Genomic DNA, 22,060 nt, shown 5'->3' on the forward strand with positions numbered 1-22,060 from the left:
ACCAGAACCTTGTGGCACACCGTAGACAAGAGAAGTGGAAGAAGACAGCTTAGCTTAAACAATGGAAGAGTTAGCCTGGTTTCATCCACTCATATGTCACATTAATGAACATTTTAGATTTTAATGTCTTTATACAATAGGAAGTTTAAAACCATAGTTTGTGGCTTGAGAGGACTCTTTACAGTGAAGCTATTCATTATGAACAGTCAGGTTGCGCGGTCTGGTACCACTGTGCCAAAAAATGTTATATAGCCAGGAGCGCTACATACAAGCTAAGCACGTCCTGACAGCTCTGAGCAATCTTCTCTGTGTATTCACAGAGTTCTAAAAAACTTTACTCATGTAATTCAAAAAACCTCATGTAAGTCTAGATCATACTTTACAGAATTCAAGTGCCATTCCTGTTAAAGTTCTCCACTTAGCACCGTACAAAGTGTAGCAACACATGGACACACATTTGTGTCTTCTTTTAGAGTACTTTCAGTTAATGGGGTGTAATCTCCTTTTTAAACCCATGGTAACAACCAAATTCAGGTGTTTAACACTTCTGCACTGTGATGATTGGACAGTCAGGCCAGCTTGCTGCTTGTTTTCAGCAGTTATGCCTCTCTGCAGATGTTGCTGTAGTCCAGTGGGTACTTAAGCTGGAGATGTTTAAGTGTGTGGTTGCAGATGTTTCTGTTTTCGCAGTGGTTGCTTTACCTGTTGCTTTTGCCATTTATAGTTGTGCATTGCAGTAGTCACAGCAGGTATTTTAGTTGCAGATGTTGCTCTGTTTGCATGAAGAGGGTTCATGTATTTAGTTGAAGGTGATGACGTTGCTATATTTAGGTGCAGATATTTCTGTAGCTGCAATGAGCAGTTTAGTGGCAGATGTTTCCTGGTAGTTTACTAGTTGGTTTAATTGCTGTAGTTGCAGTGGTGCAGTGGTTAGCACATTTGCCTTACACATTAACGCTTCCTGGCTCCTCCCTGGGAGGAGACACAGCACCAGCCTCATGGGGTACTCAGTGAGCTCCCAGGGCCGGTCCCATGGATAATTGCGAGGGTTGCGTCAGGAGGAGCATCCGGTGTAAAATCTGTGCCAGGACAAACATTGCTATAGTGACCTCTCGGGATATAAGAACGCATCCGAAAGAAAGTTTCAGTGACTGGGTTAGTCAGAGTAATTACTGTGTATAGTTGTGTAATCACAGTGGGTAGGTTATTGACAGACGTTTCTGTAGTTTGCTAGTTGGTTTAATTGCTGCAGTTTCTTTAGTTTCAGTGGTCAGTTTCGTGTCAGTAGTTACTGTGTGTAGTTGGAGGTGATGCTACAGTTTTTTTGGTCGGTGTGGTTGGAAATGTTGCTGCATTCAGAAGACGTCCAAAGCTTTGCTTGCCAGAGGCTGTTGCTTCATACCAACCCCAGACAGCTGTGCATTTCCATAATATGTCACAGTAATCTCATTTACCGCAGAAGCAACATTGAGATTTGATGCAAAGCCAGTGTTGGTCCATATGATTTATGAAGCGTTTCAGTCTTCTTGGTAAAGCGTGATATTTTGTGGATTTTTGGTTTTATTTTGTGGGTTATCACACTGGGTGGTTTTATCTAAAAGGAAAGGGAGGAGATTTTACCGCAGTGTTTTGTTAGCAAGCCTGAGGGTAGAAGAACACCTCCCCACTAAAGAGACAACTGAAGATATCTGATTAAAAGGGGGATGCAAGGCTGGTGGTCTCACTTTGCTACTGTACATCCTGTGTGTGCGTATGTGTGTGCACATGTGTGTGCATATGTGTGTATGTAACACCTCTATTCATTTCCTGCAGGATTGATGGATTTCCTTGGCAGTTTGGAGAGGAAAGGGTTCGAGGTGTCTTTCGGGATGCAGCAAAGATCTGGAGTGACGTCACTCCGCTCACCTTTACCGAGGTCCGTAACGGACACGCTGACATTCGCATCGACTTCAGAAGGTGGGAAGAATTGCTGAAAAAAATATTAAAAAGATCAGGAGCAAATGTCAAATTACACCATGTTGTGAATTATAGTTAATTAGGCCTAAATATAAAACGTGAGCATCGTTACACCTGAGAAATACAGCTGCATTTGAGCTAGAATAATACAGTTTATGATGCGGTTATGCCACAAATCATGGTTAATAGACATTGCTTTAAAATGGCACTCAAAGGACACATTGTCTCCTTTTTCTTTAATATCTGTTGCCTTGATTCCCGCTCCTTGTGTTTTTTCCTCGCCTCCTCCACTTGCATCTCTGGTGGGAGGGAGTAAAGCAAAAAAAAAAGAGAAGCAGAGGAATTGAAAATGTGTAATTTGGTAAAGAAGAGTTTTTTTTCTTGCTGCCCCAAAATGCACAAAGACCCAACTAATCATTGTACAGGAACAGCATCCAAGATGTGCTAGCTTCAAAGTCAGGGGGCACCCGGACTTGAACCGGAGACCTCTTGATCTGCAGTCAAATGCTCTACCACTGAGCTATACCCCCACCTGCCAGTCCTTTGCAGAACTGACTTATATCTGCTTTCTTTGTAAAGTCCAGCAGGTCACCTCTGTATGCAAAAAGATAGTATAGAAGTCCATGATAAAACCTTTGCTTTGTAATTGCAGTAAACACTCTACACTAGTTCAGGTTAATACAAGATGTTTATTTCATGAATTATGTTCTCGTGCTATCATTTATTGGTTGATGAATGAAAACAATTTCTCAACATATCGGTAAATACCTAATATTGACCGATAATGTTGCCAGTTAACCTAATTAGTTGTAAACTGTTCCTCCATTTTTCTTGCTTTAGCACTTACTTTTGCCACCTTTTATTGCCGCCGTCCCAACTTTTCGAGACACGTTGGTGCCATCAAAATCAAAATAAGATAATGCTGTCTCACTTTAAACATTTTCTGAGTTCTATTGTGAATAAAATGAGATTACATTTACATTTTTAGAGTTGTAGTTGTAGTTGTGAGTTAGATCCAGCATAGATCATTTTGAACTAAAGACAAAGATCTTTGCTACAGAGGGATTTCCAGAATCACAAAGATGAAAACACGAGATTACAGAGTAAGAAAAGACGAGGAGATTATACCAGAGATATAAAACTGGACTTTTGTGGGGGATCTGTGTCATCCTTGGAATTACGTAAATTCTTTTGTGAAGCTTTGATTGGTTATCAGTGGAGCGATTTTTATGTTTTTCCTCTTTTGAATCAGGTTGTGTTTTTGCTTTTGAATTGCTTTTATCCACTCTTATAGAACCAACTACAGATGAATGATAAGATAAAGGAAAAACCAGCATTAAATGCCCCAGTAACCTTTACGGCCACCAGGTGCTCGATTATTCAGGTCTATGAGCACATCTGGAGGGTTGATTACCTTTCTTCCCAAATATATTCTCTTATTTTTTCTTGCGTTAGTAGTGATGGAGAGTGAGGTCACACATTAATCCAAGATGTCCCATTGTTGTTCATTTATGACTACAAAGACCAAAACATACGGTTCATTTTCCTCAAATATATATAATCAGCAAATCGTTTAGTGATCCCTGTTAGTGATGCCTGGGGCAGTTCAGCCATAACTTTAGACTTTTCCTGCTCATACATGCTTGGAACGATCTTGTTACCAAAGTGGACACGCAACAGGATGTCATAGCGTGGCTCAAGCACGTTCATCATATCTTTAAACCCCTTGTTTTGCACAACGGAATATGGCCTCATGTCTGCAGCCATAAACACCTTTTTTAATAGCTTTAGCCCGGTCGGATTGGGCAGCAAAGGGCTGCTTAAATGCCGCAAACTCCTCTGCTCCTCCACTTGGACCGCTAGCGCTGGCCATAACTATCGCTTGACAGACTGACCACGCGCACCATACACACATTTTTATTTTATTTTTCGAATCTTCGGATCACGTGCGTGCCGAACCGTGGAGTGGGAACTGTTCAGATCACGGATCAATAATGATCCGTTGCACCACTAGAATGCACACATTAAAGGATATAGGGAACTACAGGGATCTAGGAGTGGGGGGGACACACAACACTGAGGGACAACAAGCAAAAGAAGAGACGAGCAGTACATTGTTAATTTATCCAAATGTGCTTATTCTTTCTGCTAGTGTTGAATCCTCCCTTAAAGCTGAAGCTGACAGATGAATGTTTAGAATCTTTTGTCTGTAAAGCTGTTAAAAGGTTTCTGCTCAGTGCCTTTATTGCTCATCGGAGTGTTTGTTTTATAAAAACCTGCAGTTTATGGCATGGAGACAACCTTCCCTTTGATGGCCGGGGTGGCATTCTTGCTCACGCTTTCTTCCCTAAAACACACCGACAAGGTGAAATTCATTTTGACGCTGATGAGTCATGGACACTCGGAAACCACATGGGTGAGTGTATGGCTGAGTTTATTTTTTATTGCTGGAAGCTGTGCATAAAAACTGTGAAATGAATAGAATTACAGTTGTGATTACTGTCTGAATATCTCCATTGTCTGCTGCTGTCGCTGTCACTTGTTTCCCAGCAGAACATTTGTTTCAGTAAATAGCTGCCATGTTTTGTGGAGTTGCAGAAGGCATTCATCTGTGGCTCTCAGTAATATCCAGCCTATTGTTATGGGTTTTTTGATCCCCGTATACCATAACAGGAGCTTGGTTTTCATTGCTAGCAATAATTCATACTGATGATTTAGTTCATAATTTTTACTGACAGAATTATTGGGCACAGCAAAGGGACAGAGGGGGTCAGTGGTTAGAGGATTTTGACTTTGCTTTATCCAGATGATGTGGTTCTGTTGGGCAGCTTGAAGTCAGGTGTTAAGAACCTTGATTGGGAATTTGGTTAAAGTGTGAAGCCGTGTGGTTCTCAGCATGAAAAGGATGGGGTATGTACTCTGGGTAGAGATCTTTGGAAGAAGTGTCCCAAGAGGGCAAGAAAGAGTGGAAGAGATCAATGGAGAGGGTTGTGCAACATTTACAATGATGCAGATGGTCTAACGGTAAAGACAGATGAACATGAAAGTAGAATTGTAACTTTATGGTTGATTTAAGTTCCTGGCCTCACTTTGGGTTGTGACAGAGGGAATGAGTTTGCAGATAGCAGCAGGAATGAGCAAATGAGGGCATCTGCTACGTGCTGCATGAGGTAGCGTGTAGCCTCCTTTCAGAAGAGCTGGATGACATGCCCAGGGGAGGGAAGTTCCCTGTGACACTAAGATAAGATAAGCAGCTGAGGATGGATGGGTGGATGGATGGATGGATGGATGGATGGATGACTTTTGGACTGATGGACATTTTTTTACTTGTTTAATCAAATTATAAAGTAGTTTCCAGGAGCTTCCATAGTTGTCAGGTACATTACTTTAATATATGGGCTGAACTGACGTATATCTAAACTTTCATGCTGCAGTTTTTTTAGATAATAGTGTTATCGCTAAGACCAAAACAAAGCAAGGCATACTTTTATATGAGAAAAGTACGAAACTGACAAAAATAGTCCATGTTGCTGTCAGTTTCTTAAACCCAATGTTTGTGACAGTCCAGAAAATAAGTTCACTGTACCACAAATGAGGCAGTAAAACAGCCACGTAAATGACATAAATGTGTTTGTACTGGAAACATGATCAACAACATCTGTGTATTGTTTTAGACTCACAGATGTTTTTGTTGTCTTGTTGTGACCAGCTTTGGCTGGGGAGACAACGTCACTTTTTCAATCATGTTTTCTTGAGGTCATACATTCATAGAGTGCTTGTCACACCTTGCAGCTAATTTAATATTGCCAGTAAGAAGTATGTCGCTGAATCGTCCAGAGTACCCAAAAGAAACTCGTGCAGGCGTGCAGATTCAAATCGAATTCCTTATTACCGTGCACTGCTGCAGCACTGATAACGTCTGTGTGTCGGTGAAATGTGTGGCTGAGAGTAGATATGAGTCAGCAGGGAGAGGTACTTTTTATGACTCGTTCAGGAGCCTTGGCACTGGATGGGCTTAGGTAGCAAAATCCCCACCGTGCAAGCAGGTCAAAACAAACAAAACTATCTTCAGACTTTGTTTGAACCAGGTGTGCCCCTCCATCCTTCCACCCTGCAGGCATGGACCTTCTCCAGGTTGCCGCCCATGAGTTCGGGCACGTCCTGGGCCTGCAGCACACCCGTACGAAGGGAGCCATCATGTCCCCACACTACTTCTTCGCCGACTTTCCACCCAGAATAAGCAATGACGACAAGTGGGGCATCCAACACCTGTACGGATCTCGGAGAGTTCGAGCCCCCGAACCCCAAACCACAACCGCCACCACAACCACTACCACAACTACCGCTACCACCACCACCAGCACCACCACCACTACTACTACTACTGAGAGCAACGAGATCTTCCCTACTGGAGTAAGTGAAACCGATGCAACAATCACAGAGTCATGAAAATGACCTAAATCTACACAAGAGGTGTGAAGTAAACCTTTACCCTGAAGCTTTATGCAGGCATTCGTGGTACCCAGAGGATAAAACTTTTGTTAGGATTTCATTATTTGCATATGTTATATCTGAATATACTATATCTTGACTCTACTATATTTCTGCTGTACGACTCAAATTAGTTGTCATTCAATTTAATAAACAGTTGAATAGTTTCCAAAACAAGAACCATAACAAGATAATGGTTTTTCTAAACAGGACAACGTTAGCCTAAACAAGTTAAAGTTTACCTAAACAGGATCATGATAGCCTAAACATATTATTGTTTTCAAGATCATCAGGGTTGCTGATAGTCACATTTCTGGTTTATGAAACACACTTTTGCATTCATGCTCACACTGCCCAAACAAACCTTACACCTTATAAGGATTGGCCTTAAAAAGGCATTTCCGGAGCTTAAACATAGGAGAATGCAAAAAAACAAACAAGGTTTACATGTCTGACAATCTGACTGTAAGAGCTTATTAATCAGATTCCTCAGTAAACGCAGCTGATCCTGCTTTGATAAGACTTAAGCTGGAGCTGACGTGTTGTTTCCAGCTGTTTATTAAATGCCTGCACTTTCATAGCGTATGAATCCAAAAGTGAGAGAGTCACGCACATTTATGCATGTGGCACAGTAAATATCAATCAGTTACTGATTGGTGATTAAAGGGAGTTTAACCTTCTCTGTGTCAGGAGAGACTTTAAAGCGCCCTGAGGTGACTGCTGCTGTAATTTGGTGCTATATGGATAAAACGAATGAATTGAGTCATATTGAATTATTCGTTACGCTGAGGGAGGCCCGGTCAGGACCCAACACTGGGCCAGGTCGGCTTTGACGCAGAGTCACAGTTTTACTGTTAAACACAGGTTGAGGAGCTTCAGTCAACTGTCCTATTCTCAGTCTTCACCTCTTCACTAAAGTCAAAGGTGTTTTTTGTTGTTTTAAAACTCAGAGTCAGTGTTTCCAGTCGAATCTGACAGCATGGCAAGCGCTAATGAGCTACAGGCAAAAAGCATGAAACAATCCAGAGGTCACACACAAGAAAACGACTATGAATGGGAGGAAGAATGAACAGACGCAAGCAGCACTGCAAAGACGATGAAATGATTTGGCCAGTTGGGAGGGAAACATAGGTTCATATACTGAGGAGGGCAATTGGCTAATTGTACACAGGTGTGGCCCAAGAAGAACAAAGGTATAGTTTAAGACAAATAGAGATTTCAAAATAAAGTAGAAAGTGACTAATAGAACACAGGTGAGTCTGATCAAGTTACAAAGGATGGAAAGCTGCCAAACAACAAAACAAAACAGCAAACGATCGTCACATCATGACAGTGTATAACTGAGACTTATGTTCATGCATGCTTTGTTAAAACTTTTGCATATTGCCACTGATTAATTAGCTTCTTAATAAAATGTATTAGCTTGCTAAGCTGTAGATGTCTGATAAATTATCACTATATGGACAAAATAATCAGTGTATCAACCAATGAACTATTTGGGGTATATACACAGTGGCACCTCTTGACTATTTAAAGAGCATACCTGATTTCTTTGTGTTGGTATTGCTCCAACAACAGTATAATTACTGTTGTTCCACGACCACCTAATCAACCACTAACCAATCACATTGTTGTGCTTTTTTATTTTTAGACATACTGTATATTTAGGGGCTCAGTCTGCATTAGGGAGTTCCAGCGGATAACCTACATGTGTGTTTTTAATGGGACATATGGCTTGTTTTGGGAAAACAATGGAGCTCGGTTGAGTTTTATGGGATTTTTCAACAAGCCTCATCCTGTGAATGGCATCGATTTGTGCGGTCAGGAGACGCTTATGTTGCAAAATATATTTCAAGGCTGCATGCCAGTCTGACAGTGCGTGTCTTTGAAACTATACCACATTAGACATGAGTGTTTTCTTTCATCAACCATACAAGATAAATGGGGGTCAAACACAAAAGTAATCTTTTAGTCTCGTGAGAGTTTCTCTCAGGCGAAGACCGGGAATTGTTTCCACTTCACATCACTTCTTTGTGTAAAATTTGTAACTGAGAGGATTTTCACTTATACTGAAAATCCCTGAAATTCCCTGTGATCGTTTGTGGGAATAAAAGTAGTCTTCAGCCTTACGAAGCACAAAGACCCACTTTGCTTGTCTTTTCAGACAATAAAACGGCTCTTTAACACTTCATTACGTGCAGCATAAATCTCTCAAACCTTACATGTAAGCAGATGATTGCATGTGGAAATGAACATTCGATCTGTCTTTTTTCCAGCCCGATGCCTGCAGGACAGAGTTTGATGCCGTATCTATGATCCGAGGAGAGCTGTTCTTCTTTAAGTCGGGCTACGTTTGGAGGATCAGGGACGGGCATCTGGAAAGCGGTTACCCGGCACTGGCGTCCCGTCACTGGCGGGGGATTCCCAACAACATCGATGCCGCCTTTGAAGACAAGTCAGGGAATATTTGGTTCTTTCAAGGTGAGCAGTAAAGACATTTGAGCTGCTCTTAAGTGGTTTATGGTTTTATGTAAGCGCAGTTCAGGGGAGCGATAATTGTACAGAAACACAGAAGTAAAGCATTCTGCCCATGTATGGGCATGTTTAAATAGATGTAAAAATGTTAATTAACATGGGTCTGTGATGTTGCTGCAGTCGAGTGTACCAAACCACCATAGACTCCCAGAAACACTGTAAAAGCTGTTTTTATAATTATACGTAATTATACGTATAGCTACGTATAGCTAAATAAAATAACTGTTGCTCTTATCTTGACAAACGTCAGCTGCTTGATCAGCGTCTGCTTTATGGACGGGCCAGTCAAAAAGTCTTCTGACATCCTTTTTTTAAAAACATTTAATGTCTACTAAAGTTAACTTAACCTATCAGTGGAAGAAACAACAGGTCTGAAGTCACCATCAAGATGCGTTTAAGAAATCTCAAATGAGGTTGAAATAAGGCCAGGCAGTACTCTCGTGTAATACCACACTGGACCACAAGATGGCGAAGCGTCTTAGTCAACTTGACACATGGCTCAGCATACAGCGTTCAGAATTCACGTCATACTTAACCGATTCATTTTTGTAGCTAGAAAATACATTATACCAAAAAAATGAATGTACATTAATTACAAGTCATCTTATTATATAAAAATAATATTAATTGGAGCCCACCGTCTGTGCAGGTGCAAACTACTGGGTGTTTGATGCTGAGAGGCGGATCAGGGGGCCGGAGTCCATCAGGAATTTGGGCCTGTATGAGTCTGGGATCCAGGCAGCACTGCGCTGGGGCCAGGACCCCAACTACAACACCTACTTCTTCAAGTCAGGCAGCTACTGGAGGTTCAGCCCCCAGGACAACCGAGTCGAGTCTGCCCCGCGCAGCATGCAGGACTGGATCGGCATCCCCAGCGTCGTGGACGCCGCTTTCCGAGACATCTACGGTACGTGCGCGTGTCTCTGAAATAAAATGACATTTGGAGCGCTACATGTGATTGTTGAATTAAGACGCAGGAACGTTACCATGCTATAAATATGATAATAAACAGTTTAAAATACTTTACAAGCTTGGTAAGTTTTAAAAATAACTCAGCAGTGGTTTTAACAGCTTTTCAGCTTTGCAACAAACAATGATTTTCAGCATTAAGATAATCTGATTCAGAATCACGCCGCAGTCGGGTTTCATGTTTTACACGAGCGCTATCAGTTTATAACGATTCCTTTTGATTTCAAGCAAATCAAACTAAAAACACAAATGCATGGAGAGAGTAAGAGAGGCTGTAAGTGTAACTGTACACACAACACAACAAGGATAATTTTATCTTCAACATGTCATTTATGAATGACCCAGTTATCATAAAAGCTGCTGCATGTGTTCCTGTGGATGTTTTGCTCTGCACGCTGCTTGTTTTCCTTGTTCTGCTGCTTCAGGTTTTCACTTGCTTATCTGACATCTGGCCAAGAGCGAGCAGCTGTTGGGCCAACGCGGGTACATTCGCAGTGGCGCTGATAAAAAATGTTTTGTTTGTGCTCTCTGTGTTTCAGGCTACGCTCACTTCATCCGAGGACGGCAGTACTGGAAATTTGACCCTGTTAACATGAACTCTTTGGAGGGCTACCCTCGCTACGTCGGCGTGGATTTCTTCGGCTGCAGAAACGGGCGATTCTGAATCTGAGGATCTTTTTGTTTTTTTGCAATGGAGTAGTCTCTTTTTTTGTCTGTTTGGTTTTTTTGGAGCAAAGACATTTTTATCTTTGGAGAAAGATTCAAAGGAGACGAAAGCGTCTCCTTTGAATCTGTTTATCTTTCATTTATTGATACACAGATCAAGTACACCTTCTTCTCAGGAAAACCAAGTTGTATTCCCTCAGACTTGGCACCTCCTGTGCAGCTATACTCATATTTATTTTGCACATTTTTGTCACAGTAAGGCTGAGTTCTGGGCCCTTGTCTAACGATGTGTGCTGTGAACTGCACACTTCTCACCTCCTTTCTCTGAGCCGAAAAGTGAGATTTTGGTCCGCAGACTGTCCTCCTTAGTCTGTGTTTTCCATTCCAGCAGTTGTGTGTTTTCATCATGGACGGACTTCTGCTAACCCTATGAGGGTCTGAAGAGCGACATCAAACTTTGTACATGAGCTGCTGTAGGTGGCGATCAGAGTTTTGTTTGAACGATGAAACCCAGGAGCCACTCAGCAGGAATGTCAGCGAGCAACAATTTCAGCTATGCTTCCCTTTCTTACAGACATGATTGCACATGTAGTTGATTTTCCTGCCAACCTGAGTCCCATTAACCATAATTCAAAATCACCAAATCTATAAAAAGATGGACAGCCCACCAGATAGTCCCATTCTGAAGCCTCGAGCTGAGCATTTCTCAAAAGAACGCAATGTTACACAATCTCACAAGCGTGAACATTGATCGTCCTTTATGACTGCAGGGAAAGGTATCATTTATACCCCGTGTTGTATTCTGTATGGCTTTAATTTGGCAAACGAGGCCATGAACTCATTAGGTTAAAATTATATTTGATGTAGCTTTATGTGCATCTCTTATATACAGCCTACGATCAAAACACACCCAGATGTGAGAGACATTTGGCAGTTATGGCAAATGTAGTGTGGGCCAGATGTGTCTCAGATAGGACACAGATTTGGTTTGGGCAACATCTGGCCAGATTCACCATCACTGCTGGACCAAAGAACATTTGTGCCAAACATTCATTGCTGTTAGATACCAAAAATATAGTGCAGATAGCATTACCATTCATGCATTATTCAGTGAGTCCTTTCAGAACTGATGTTTTCAGACACCTGAGTCATGATGATTTATGCCACGTTTCCTTTGCACTTTATCTAATTTAAATTTTTATCCGTACGAAAACCAGAAACTTCCAAGATTATAGCATTCGAAGTTTCTAATGTTTCAAGCTCCTATTTCAATTCTTTTCCTTACACCAATAGAAAGTTTTGATAAAATTAGATACACAAAAGTGAATGAAACAAAAAGCCAAAGAATGAAGAATCAAAAATTAACACTGTAACCACTCGAGTTGCTTTGACAGATAGAATCCACATACCGATACACCTCCTACAGCTTTTTTCATGTCAGCCTTGCTAGAGGTGAAGCTAGCCACAACCAAAGGTAGCCATGATGTGACAGTTAGTTGGTCACTTTCAGCCAGTAATAGTTGCCATAAATAACGTGTATGTTCTTCTTTAAAGTTTGCTCAGAGGTCTTAAGCTAACTCAGGTGTGAGTCACTGAATAAATATAAGAAACCCAGCCTCTCCTCTGGGTCAGAACATGTAACACCAGCAACGTTTCATCAGTGTCCGCTCCCCTGCTGTTTGAGACGAGGAGGTTTTGCCTTTACTTTTTATATTTGAACAAGAGTTTTTCGGATACTTTTCTTCCTGGCATTAGTAAATATTTTATGTTTTATACAGTGCAGGGTCTTTAAAAAGGCAGAAGAAAAGCGAATGCCATTGCTGTACATCACGTTTTGATGTCACTCTTCCAGCATGATGGTGTAAAGTTCTCACTTTCTCAGCGTGCAGGCACCTGTTGCAGGAAAAGCTTCAGGGTGCCATCTAGAGTGCAACACTGTCAACCACCTCAGAGACCGTGGTCACTCTTTGTGCCATCTTTGAAGTCATTGCGTCACCATCTGTCACATGGTGCTCTTTTCTGTTTCATTAGTAAGAGGTTTGGGAATAGCAGCGGCTGTGGAGATCAACCTGGTAAATAAAACATTTTTTAAAAAAATAGGATTTAAAACTAAATTTGAGCTGAAAATTTTGTTGCAGCAATAAGAAAGTTACATTTGGTTTCGTCTGCACCAGAGTCATTTTCAAATACTATGTTGGTACAGTCTGAAATATTAAATAAACAAAAGTGTTCGAGGATCAGCCTGAGGTCAAAATTTACAATATTTAACATAAAACTGTAAAGAAAATTCTTTCCATCAATGCCGGAAAGTAAAAGCAATTTAAGGACATGAAAAACTCTGGTTGCGACTCCTCTGTAGGTCAGCGCCCCCCAGGTTGAGAACCATTGCGCCATCATTTCCTTTGCTGCCTCCTGATGCAGCGCTTGAAGGCTCAGTGCAGGACACTGGCGAGTTTTAACAGCTCTCATTGTTGTTTGAATCATTTCTGCAACCCGTGAACTCTGCTTTCAAACATATTTATACACAAACAGCTTAGGAAAATGTTCCTGTATATACATGTCTTTAATATTGTTTTTAATCTTTTGTAGCCTTTACCCTGTTCATTGAAATGTATGACCTGCGTATTGTTTTCTGTTTTTTATAAGTTACTGAAATAAATTCATAACCTTTTTATCCGTCTGGCTCTGGGGAGATTCAAGCTCAGAAACTGATTCAGACACTTTAAAACAGAAACTCACATTCTATAAGATATATTTCTGTAAAAGTAATTACAGTTTTAACCCGTAACTCAGCCTGACATTTTTGTGCTTATGCAAGCCTTAAAAACTCCTCACAAGGATTTTAAATAATATTGCTGGAGTTTGTTTGAAGCAGCCTTCTCTGCAAGTCAGGGATCTTACATCACTCCAGTGAAACTCCATCTGGGAAAGACCGACCAAAAGTACAACAAACATTAGAAATTATGCTGGCAGGGTAGGGAAGCCAAACTCTAATACTGTGTGTTTGCCAGGAATAAAGCATGATGTGGATTGCAGACCTCTGTGTCCAGTGCAAGTTTGTTGCACAACACAGAATGGCATTAAATTGTTCACTTGAGCTTTCCCTGATGGTCATGTATGCTTTTATATAAAGTTATTTAAAGTTAAAGACCAGAGCTCGACATTTCCAGGTAAAGTTATGGATTATGTAACACTTATTTAAGAATAAAAATAGATAAAAAGTTTTTATCTACAATATTAAAATATACTGTAGATAAAAACAGAAATATTACTGAATCGTATTATAATATTGCAGACCTGTTTAAACTCTTTAACTTTAGTTTTGTAATTGTAAAACTGGAAAATGTGCTTTGTAGAAGTCTTTAGAGAGATATTAGTGTCATTATAAAAAAAAACTGCCCGTCACACTTTCGGTTTAGATAACAGTCCCACATTATTCTCTTGTTAATATTACAATAATATTACAGGAATTCGTATAGCTGTTAACATAAACTTTAACTAACAAAATAAATATTAGATAAAAATCTTAATAACATCACGACTCAAAGCAATTGTGTAAAAAATTTTAAAATGCATTTTTGGTCTTCAAAGCGAAGACTTTGCGCTAACGGTTTGCTGTGTTGTTGGGGTGGATGGTGTTAATTGATGAGTGGATGCGATTGTCAGGTGGTGGGAGGGGGCGTGGCCTGTGCTGTTCACTCGGGGAGTAAATCATGGCTGACAGTGAAGCAGGAGCAGCAGCAGCAGCAGCAGGGATGGCTCACAGTTTCACTCAGGAGTATTTTCAGATCCCTGTGGTGACCCGAGCGTACACGACCGCCTGTGTCCTCACCACTGCTGCTGTGGTAAGAAACAAATCCTTCAACTTACAATCTGCCGATCAGAGGGGAAAACCTGTTTTGTCCTCAAACTGTGCAAATTAGAGATGTTGCCTTTTGTTATTCTTGGACTCTTACAACATTTTAACTGTGAGATTGTGAGTCTTAGTCAGGAGATCTAAGCACTTGCTGCACTTTAAGTAAAAGTTATGGAAACACTTGAGTGGTAAAGTTAGGCACCTTTTAGCACACAAGTGTTGAATCTAGTTGTAGCCTCCTCATGTAGAAAGTGTCAGTGAGATCGTGGTTATATCTGAAGTACTTTATTATTTAATATGATATGAAGTGACAGTAAGTCACGTGTAATAGAAAGTACCTGTAGTATCAGTTGATGTGTTACCACTGAACTTGGTAAATAATTTCAAAGTGAAAGCAATAAAACTGTCATTTGAAAAGAGGTTCCATGCAGGCGTTTGGTGTTTCCTCTAGACAGAGGAAAGGGGAAAATATTCAAAGGAAAAAGTTAGTTACAGTGAGGTGTGTGTGACACTGGATACTAAGGAAGGACAGAAGGACTTGTACTGATTGGCCAGGCAGAGAGATCGAGCTGGAAAGGATGTGCAGCAGGTTAGGATGTGAGTGAAGAAAGGAGTGTGATGAGAAGATGGAGGGGGCACTCTGGGGAGCTGATGAATGAAATAAGTAGAGGATTAGTAAGGAGTGAGTGAGAGGATCCTCTGTCTAGAGCAGGGGTGTCAAACTCAAAAACACAGTGGGCCAAAATTCAAAACTGGAACAAAGTCGCGGGCTAACATTAATATTTATTGGAAAAAAAATCTTCCTCCAGATATAAGAATGAATCTTTTCTTATGGACTCAAAAAAGTTTTGCTGGAAAACTGAATATGGAACAAGCAAAGCTTAATACTAAACAATATATATATTAGCTGTATAATAAGATAAGATAAGATAAGATAAGATAAGATAACCTTTATTAGTCCCACACGTGGGAAATTTGTTAAAAAAAAAAAAATTTATTTATTTATTTTTTTTTTTTTTTTAAATAAACTGAGAAAAACGACCAGGACTAGCACAAAACGGTAATACCAGTAGGCCAGCTCTAATAGTAATTTGGTATGGCTTCGCGGGCCAAATGTAATTAGGCTGCGGGCCAAATTTGGCCCGCGGACCAGAGTTTGACACCTATGGTAGAGGATACACCAAACACCTGCGTGGCACTTCTTTTCAAATGACAGTTTTATTGCTTTCATTTGGTCCAGATGACATACCTGTGCAGGTAAAGAGAGGGTGTCTAGGGGAAAAGGAAGTGGACTTTTTGACCAGAAATGTAGAAGACGTTTACTGTTACTGATTTTCAAGAACAAAGGTGGTCTGCAGAGCTGTAGTAACTATGAGGGATAAAGCTGATGAGCCACACCGTGAAGATATAGGAAGGAGAGAGAAGCTAGGCTAAGGAGAGCGGTGACAATCAGCGAGTAGTAGTATGGCTACAGGCTAACAAAGAACATTACAGATGTAATGTTTGCGTCAAGAGTTTTTTATGGAGCAGTGTTGAGAAGATAAGATAAGACTTTATTGATCCCACGATGGGGAAATTTTTTGCGTTACCTCAGCTCAGGTACAGATATCAGAAGGAAATACAAATAAGTCCAATCAATGAAAAAATAAGTAAGACAATACACTAGGTCATCAGAAGCAAGACAGAATACATGTGTGTGGATGAGAGGAAGACAGGTGTAACAGTGAAGCTGCAAGGAGAAGATCTAGTGAAGGTAGATGAGTTTAAATACCTGGGGTCAACGGATGGTGCACAAAAGAGGTTAAGAAGAGAGTGGAGACAGGGTGGAGTGGGTGAAAACAAGTGTGAGGGGTGATTTGTGAAAGAAGGATAGCAGCAAGAGTGAAAGGGAAGGTTTACAAGATGATAGTGAGACCTGATTTGATACGATATATGGTTTGGAGACAGTGGCACTGACCAAAAGACAGGTGGCAAAGCTGGACATGTGCAGAGCAGGAAGAGTGGATATATACTCAAAGAAGATGAAGATGGAGCTGCCAGGAAAACGGGGGCACTACAGTAATGAATGATCCATGGGTTTCGTGAAGTGGGACATGTGAGGGCAAGCGTGACAGAAGCAGATGCTACGGCTAGGATAGGATGGAGGAAGATGATTGGTTGGGGCAACCCCTAAAAGGAGCAGCTGAAAGACCAGGTATAGAACAATTATCAAAAGGTAAAAGAAGAGCAGCAAACATCTAAAAAGCTTTCAACACACCTGCTGGTAAAATGCTGCCCCCTGGTGGTGGTGAAGGTTTTATTTAAATTCTGCAGAGGGTAATGACAACAAGGACTTTTTAAGTGAACTTCCAGTTAGTTATAGCGAATAATCATACAAGCTACCCAGAATTAATTAATTTTAGGCTGTATTTTACTTTTTAGCAACTTGAGTTCATCAGCCCATTTCAGCTCTACTTTAACCCAGAGCTCATCATCAGGAGATACCAGGTACCATTTACCAACTATTTAACTGAAACTTTGAGTTAATTATGTGTTATATCATCACTGTTACACTCCTCTTCCCTCTCTTTCTCAGATATGGCGCCTGATAACCAGCTTCCTGTTCTTCGGCTCTCTCGGATTTAGTTTCGTGTTCAACATCATCTTTCTGTATCTTTTTCTGTATCTTAATATGAAAGTTTACCGAATTGAAGCTCACATTATGGTGAAATCTGCAGCAGAGCTGAGCAGACCTTAACTGAAAGTAAGCTATCGATACTGTCGGATGCTGGAGGAAGGCTGTTTTCGGGGCAGGACGGCGGACTTTGTTTTCATGTTCCTGTTTGGAGGGATCGTGATCACTGTATCCTTTAACGTGTTTAGGCGAAGGATGAGTGATGGGTAAACAACCACAGCTATGGGATGGCATAAGATGAAGAAAATCTGGAATAAGATCCTTTGACTTTAACACAAGCTCTCTTCTCTGTCACTGAAAGTCCCACTGTATGTCGACTTGTGTAATTTGCCTGGATTGGCGGCATCCAAACTAGTTGTGAAATCCTGTTCCCAGATTTTCCACAGATAATTTAAGACTTATTTCCACTTTGATCAGAAATGTCAGTCAGAGACTTCCGCAGACGTCTGCAGGCTCCAAGTGTGTAAAGTCAGTCGCTGTACAGAGTGCACCTCTTTTTGATGATGCGCAGCAGTTTGCTCAGATTCCAGGTTAATGATGCTGTTGTGAGTGGGTTTACCACAGACGTGTCTCTGGGTGGTTGTTAAACAGTTATTGTGCAGGTTTATGCAGTCATGCTGTGTTTCATGGGGAGTTTGAACTGCAGGATTAATTCTGCTATAAACATGTAACATGGTTTGCTGGAATGACGGGAATGTCATAGTTTGGCTTTTATTGTGGAGGGTTTAGCATTCATTAAACAATAACATTGTCTCTACCTGCAGAGATGAGATGGAAAAACTTGTTTCTTCTTTTTGTTTAGCTTAATCAGCTACTGTGGGGTTATATTCCAGTTCTGTCTGACTAACAGATGTATAAAACCCTGTTTCTTCAAATAAATAGCTTTCTCTCTTAAACTAAAGCTCCAACTGTTCAGGTTAGTTTGTCCTCTTAAACTTTGACTCTTGATGAATAGGTGAATGTTTTTATTTAACCTGAAGTCCCGCAGCTGTTCGGTCTGTTCGCCAACATCTTCTTCCTGGGTCAGGCCTTTATCATCATGCTGGTGTATGTGTGGAGTAGAAGACATCCGCTCATACGTATGAACTTCTTCGGCCTCCTGAACTTTCAGGCCCCGTTTCTTCCCTGGGTGCTCATGGGATTTTCATTGCTGCTCGGGAACTCCATCGTGGTCGACCTGCTTGGTATGAGACGACTCGAATTCTGCTCATTCATTTAACACCAGTTAACATGAATGGTTGGCAAAAGGCGCTTTTTAGGAAAAGACCGGCTGACTCAACCGACTAACTAATTCTTCCCCTTATCCGATCCAATAGTTTATTTGAAATTCGGGTGTCTGACTTTATTCTCTCCTCAGGTATCAGTGTCGGTCACATGTACTATTTCCTTGAAGATGTGTTTCCAAACCAGCCGGGAGGAAGGAAGCTGCTGATGACTCCAGAACTTCTGTAAGAACCAGTGTTTATTCAGCTGAAGTCCAACATGTGGAAACTCTTTTCTTAGAGAGATGACCAGTCGAGGCACAGTCTGAAAACTTGGTCTCAATACTGGTTATACCACCTATACACCTTTTATATTTTGCTAGGAAAATGGGAAACTGGTGCAGCAATTTATTGAAACGTGCAAATATACATGGAAATACAGCATATAAGCCAAAAGTGTTTGTACAATTATAACAAGCTTGAAAGGCAGTATTTGGAATGACCACATTTATTCTATGACAGTCTGAACTCTGTGGGGCAGCTCTCTCTTAATTTCTTTCAGTAGTCTTCAGGAATAGTTTCCCAGGCTTGTTGAAGGACATCCAAATCTCTCCCTTCTGTTGTTCTCTGTCAAAATGATCCCACACTGCTTCAGTGTTGAGGTTCGGGGTCTCGGGAGGCCAAACCAAGACTGACAGTGCTCCATTATGTGTTTGTTTTTTTTGTTTTTTATGTCCAGGGATGCTTATACTGCACTGGCTGTGTGTTTGGGTTCATTGCCATACTGAAAAATGAGGCTGCCAATCACATGCATTTTCAGATGGTATTGCATGGTGGATCAACATCCTACTTCTGAATTCATAATTCCATAACTATTCCCAACACCACTGGCTGAAATGCAGCCCAAGCCCTGACAGAGCCTCCACCATGTTTAACAGATGGATGTACACACACACACACACACACACACACACACACACACACACACACACACACACACACACACACTTCTTGTGTAGTTCGGCATACCTCAGACTTTCCTTCCTGTTTCCCATTCTTAAGAATTGCTTTTCCGATGAGGCTTCAGTGAACAGTAAATGATCAACTGAAGGATCAGATCTCTCACGTCCCGTGTCAGGTCTTTGCTGTATTTTTTCCAATTCCTTAAATACATGACTTTTAGGTACTGTTCACTTGTTCAGTGTTCTCAGATTTTCTTTTTTTATGGACATACTGCACACCATGCTGAGATGTGTTTTCAGCTCTTTGGGAATCATCTTGTTAGTGAACTCTGTTTTATGCCTCCAAAACTGCAACATTTTCAGTCAAAGAGATGTGAACAAATTATGTGTTTTTGTAACAGACTGCTAGTAACAAAATGCCTAAAGATAACATTTACAATTGGTTCTTTGCTAAGTTGTGGGTTATATGTACACACAACATTGGTGCCTTAAGTTTTGTGCTTTTTTTATGCTTAAACAATTCAGCACGTCATTGTTAAGTAACTTAGCAAACCAAAGAGAAACCTTAAAATGGTCAGGTACAAGGACTAGACAACAGCACTTTAAGATAAGGCACAATAAAAAAAGTCTGACTCCTTGGAATCCAAATATGAAGAAATGTGAGGTGACTCAAGAGTTTTGCACGGTACGGTATGAGGTGAAAATGAACACAAGCGTCGTTTTGTTCTCTCCTAACAGACGGGCCATGTTTGATCGGCCAGAGGACCCAGACTACCGTCCCCTCCTGGAGGAGCAGCAGCAGGGTGGAGCCCTGCAGCCGAATGGGGAGCAACACAACTGAGAGCCCAGAGAGCTGTGAAAAGTCAGACACAGACCGCCACAGGACTGTAAAGCTGTATAGACTGAATATTTAGCTTTGTTCAGCGTATTGTAACCACAGAGATTTCATTTGCCTTAACAAGAAAAAAGGACCAGAAATGGAAGAACAAGCTGAAAACTTTTCACTATGGATGGACATGGAGGGTCCACAGTTTGCTACACCAACAGCTTTACTCTGTACATGTGCAGGTTTTATACTTCACAGCAAACTGGTTGAGTGAGATGATGTGGATGACGAGCTCAGTCAGAGGGACGCTGTAATAAGGTCAACAGTAAGGAGACATTGGTTAAATGCCACAATTGTTTGGGATTTTTCTTACACTGATGGCAAACATACCGCGTTGTCATCAGTTAATATTTCACCTCAGTCTGCTCCACACATGATGCAGGAAAAGGAGAAATGAGCACAAATATAAAACAAGAGCACCCAGAGTGCAACTCCCCCCGAAGGGCGAGGGATATACTGAAACATTGTTTCATGAAGTTTTTATTCCAACATGCTGATGTCAGCCTGTTTTTCTTACAGTATCATGGCATCAGCCTGTTGTAGCATCGTTGTGACGTTGCAAGCGTCATGTTGAAAAAATAAAAAGCCTGTTGCACAGCTCTCTCCGTGCCCTTTCATATGATATGATATATGATGTATTACTCGATATGGTTTCTCCTCAGCTCGCATTGTTATTGGTATCTACCATCACACAAAATTTGAAAATTATATGATGAACACATGGAACCGATTACATAAATAAAATAAAAAAAGCAGGAAAAACTCTGTTACAATACTGCAAATAAATTAAATAAATTAGGAGAATGGCAATAATTCTTTTTAAAGTTTGTTTTTGTTATTTTACCAATAAATACCAATTCAGTGAATTTCTGATCTTGGTTTTCTTCTTTTTATAGTTGGGAAAGCTGATTTTGAGTCCAGGGTACGCCGCAAACACGTTTAATGACAACATCTCTTACCGATGTCCAGTCTTTATTGGAAAAAAGGCTCCAAAACAAAACTTGCATTGGTGCCTACATGCAAGTTTAATGTTCTAAACATTACCTGAGCTGATTTCTAGGAGGAGAAAATGGATGGTCGAGAATTGTTAAATAATCTTTTGAGCTAAACAAAAATGAAAACACTGTTGATCAAGAGAAAAACTATCTAGATCAGGGGTGTCGCACGCATTTAGGCCACATACAGCCTCATTCCTTTTTAAGGCCAGGTAAAACAAATGCATACGAGGAAAAGCTGTAAAACTTTAAATAAAGCCAGAAGTTAAAAATCTATGCACTCTTTCATATTTTCCAAAGCCGCTCAGTGGGCCGGACTGGCGTCTTTGACAGTTAGATTCTGTTCCCCAGTCCTTATGTTTGACACCCCTTTAGCAGGCTGGTTCTGGCCCCTGTCAAATCTGTAATTTGAACTGTGGAGCATCTTGATTTTGACCTCCTGCTTTCGTTTTATTAAGCAGATGTGTAATCTCAGGTGAGGACGAAGTGAAAGGAGCAGGACTGACCCGTAACTCTGCTCTCTGCTTTTCTGCTGCTGCCTGACTGAACTGCCGACGGCCTGAAAGCCGCCTGCACACGCTGCACTTTCACCCACCGCCTTTGTGACTCAAACATTGGGAACAAAATGGAAACTGCTTAGCACAACAACACAGCAACCAGCCTCAGTGGGACCCCGACAACAAAACAAGCACTTCATCATCTTGTGCAACAGTGCTGCTCGTAAGTATCAAGTCAGGGGTCAGACTGTTTTTTGGTTTGTTTCCACATGAAAGGACATTTGGGGAATAATTCAGAAATCTCCAAATTATTTTTTTTAAATTGAATTTTATGGGGGATTTATGGATAGAAACTCCAAACATTAGAAGAT

At 40.9% G+C, this 22,060-nt stretch overlaps 2 protein-coding genes and 1 non-coding gene across 3 annotated transcripts in view; 2 read left to right on the plus strand and 1 right to left on the minus strand.

Annotated features, from left to right (window-relative positions):
* Positions 1-10,615, plus strand: part of LOC146621788 (stromelysin-3-like) — a 31,935-nt gene extending 21,320 nt beyond the window's left edge. Inside the window, exons 3-8 of the mRNA XM_085367675.1 lie at positions 1,813-1,956; positions 4,239-4,372; positions 6,074-6,369; positions 8,724-8,928; positions 9,632-9,889; positions 10,491-10,615. Of these exons, the coding sequence (XP_085223801.1) occupies positions 1,813-1,956; positions 4,239-4,372; positions 6,074-6,369; positions 8,724-8,928; positions 9,632-9,889; positions 10,491-10,615 (1,162 nt within the window). The remainder of the gene's footprint in view (positions 1-1,812; positions 1,957-4,238; positions 4,373-6,073; positions 6,370-8,723; positions 8,929-9,631; positions 9,890-10,490) is intronic.
* On the minus strand, positions 2,415-2,486 carry trnac-gca (transfer RNA cysteine (anticodon GCA)). The gene has a single exon. It is a non-coding gene; the product is annotated as a tRNA-Cys (tRNA).
* A 3,718-nt stretch (positions 10,616-14,333) lies between the features above and the next one.
* Positions 14,334-20,854, plus strand: LOC146621794 (derlin-2-like). The gene is made up of 7 exons (XM_085366884.1): positions 14,334-14,462; positions 16,895-16,960; positions 17,049-17,122; positions 17,222-17,315; positions 18,136-18,331; positions 18,505-18,595; positions 20,050-20,854. Exons 1-7 carry the CDS (start codon positions 14,373-14,375, stop codon positions 20,150-20,152), a joined length of 714 nt encoding a protein of 237 aa, XP_085223010.1. The 5' UTR covers positions 14,334-14,372; the 3' UTR covers positions 20,153-20,854.
* Positions 20,855-22,060: the final 1,206 nt, after the last annotated feature.

Source organism: Diplotaxodon limnothrissa, linkage group LG12 (assembly GCF_057381915.1).
Source record: "Diplotaxodon limnothrissa isolate DT_005_m linkage group LG12, D_limnothrissa_male_GT1.1, whole genome shotgun sequence".
Lineage (NCBI taxonomy): Eukaryota > Metazoa > Chordata > Actinopteri > Cichliformes > Cichlidae > Diplotaxodon > Diplotaxodon limnothrissa.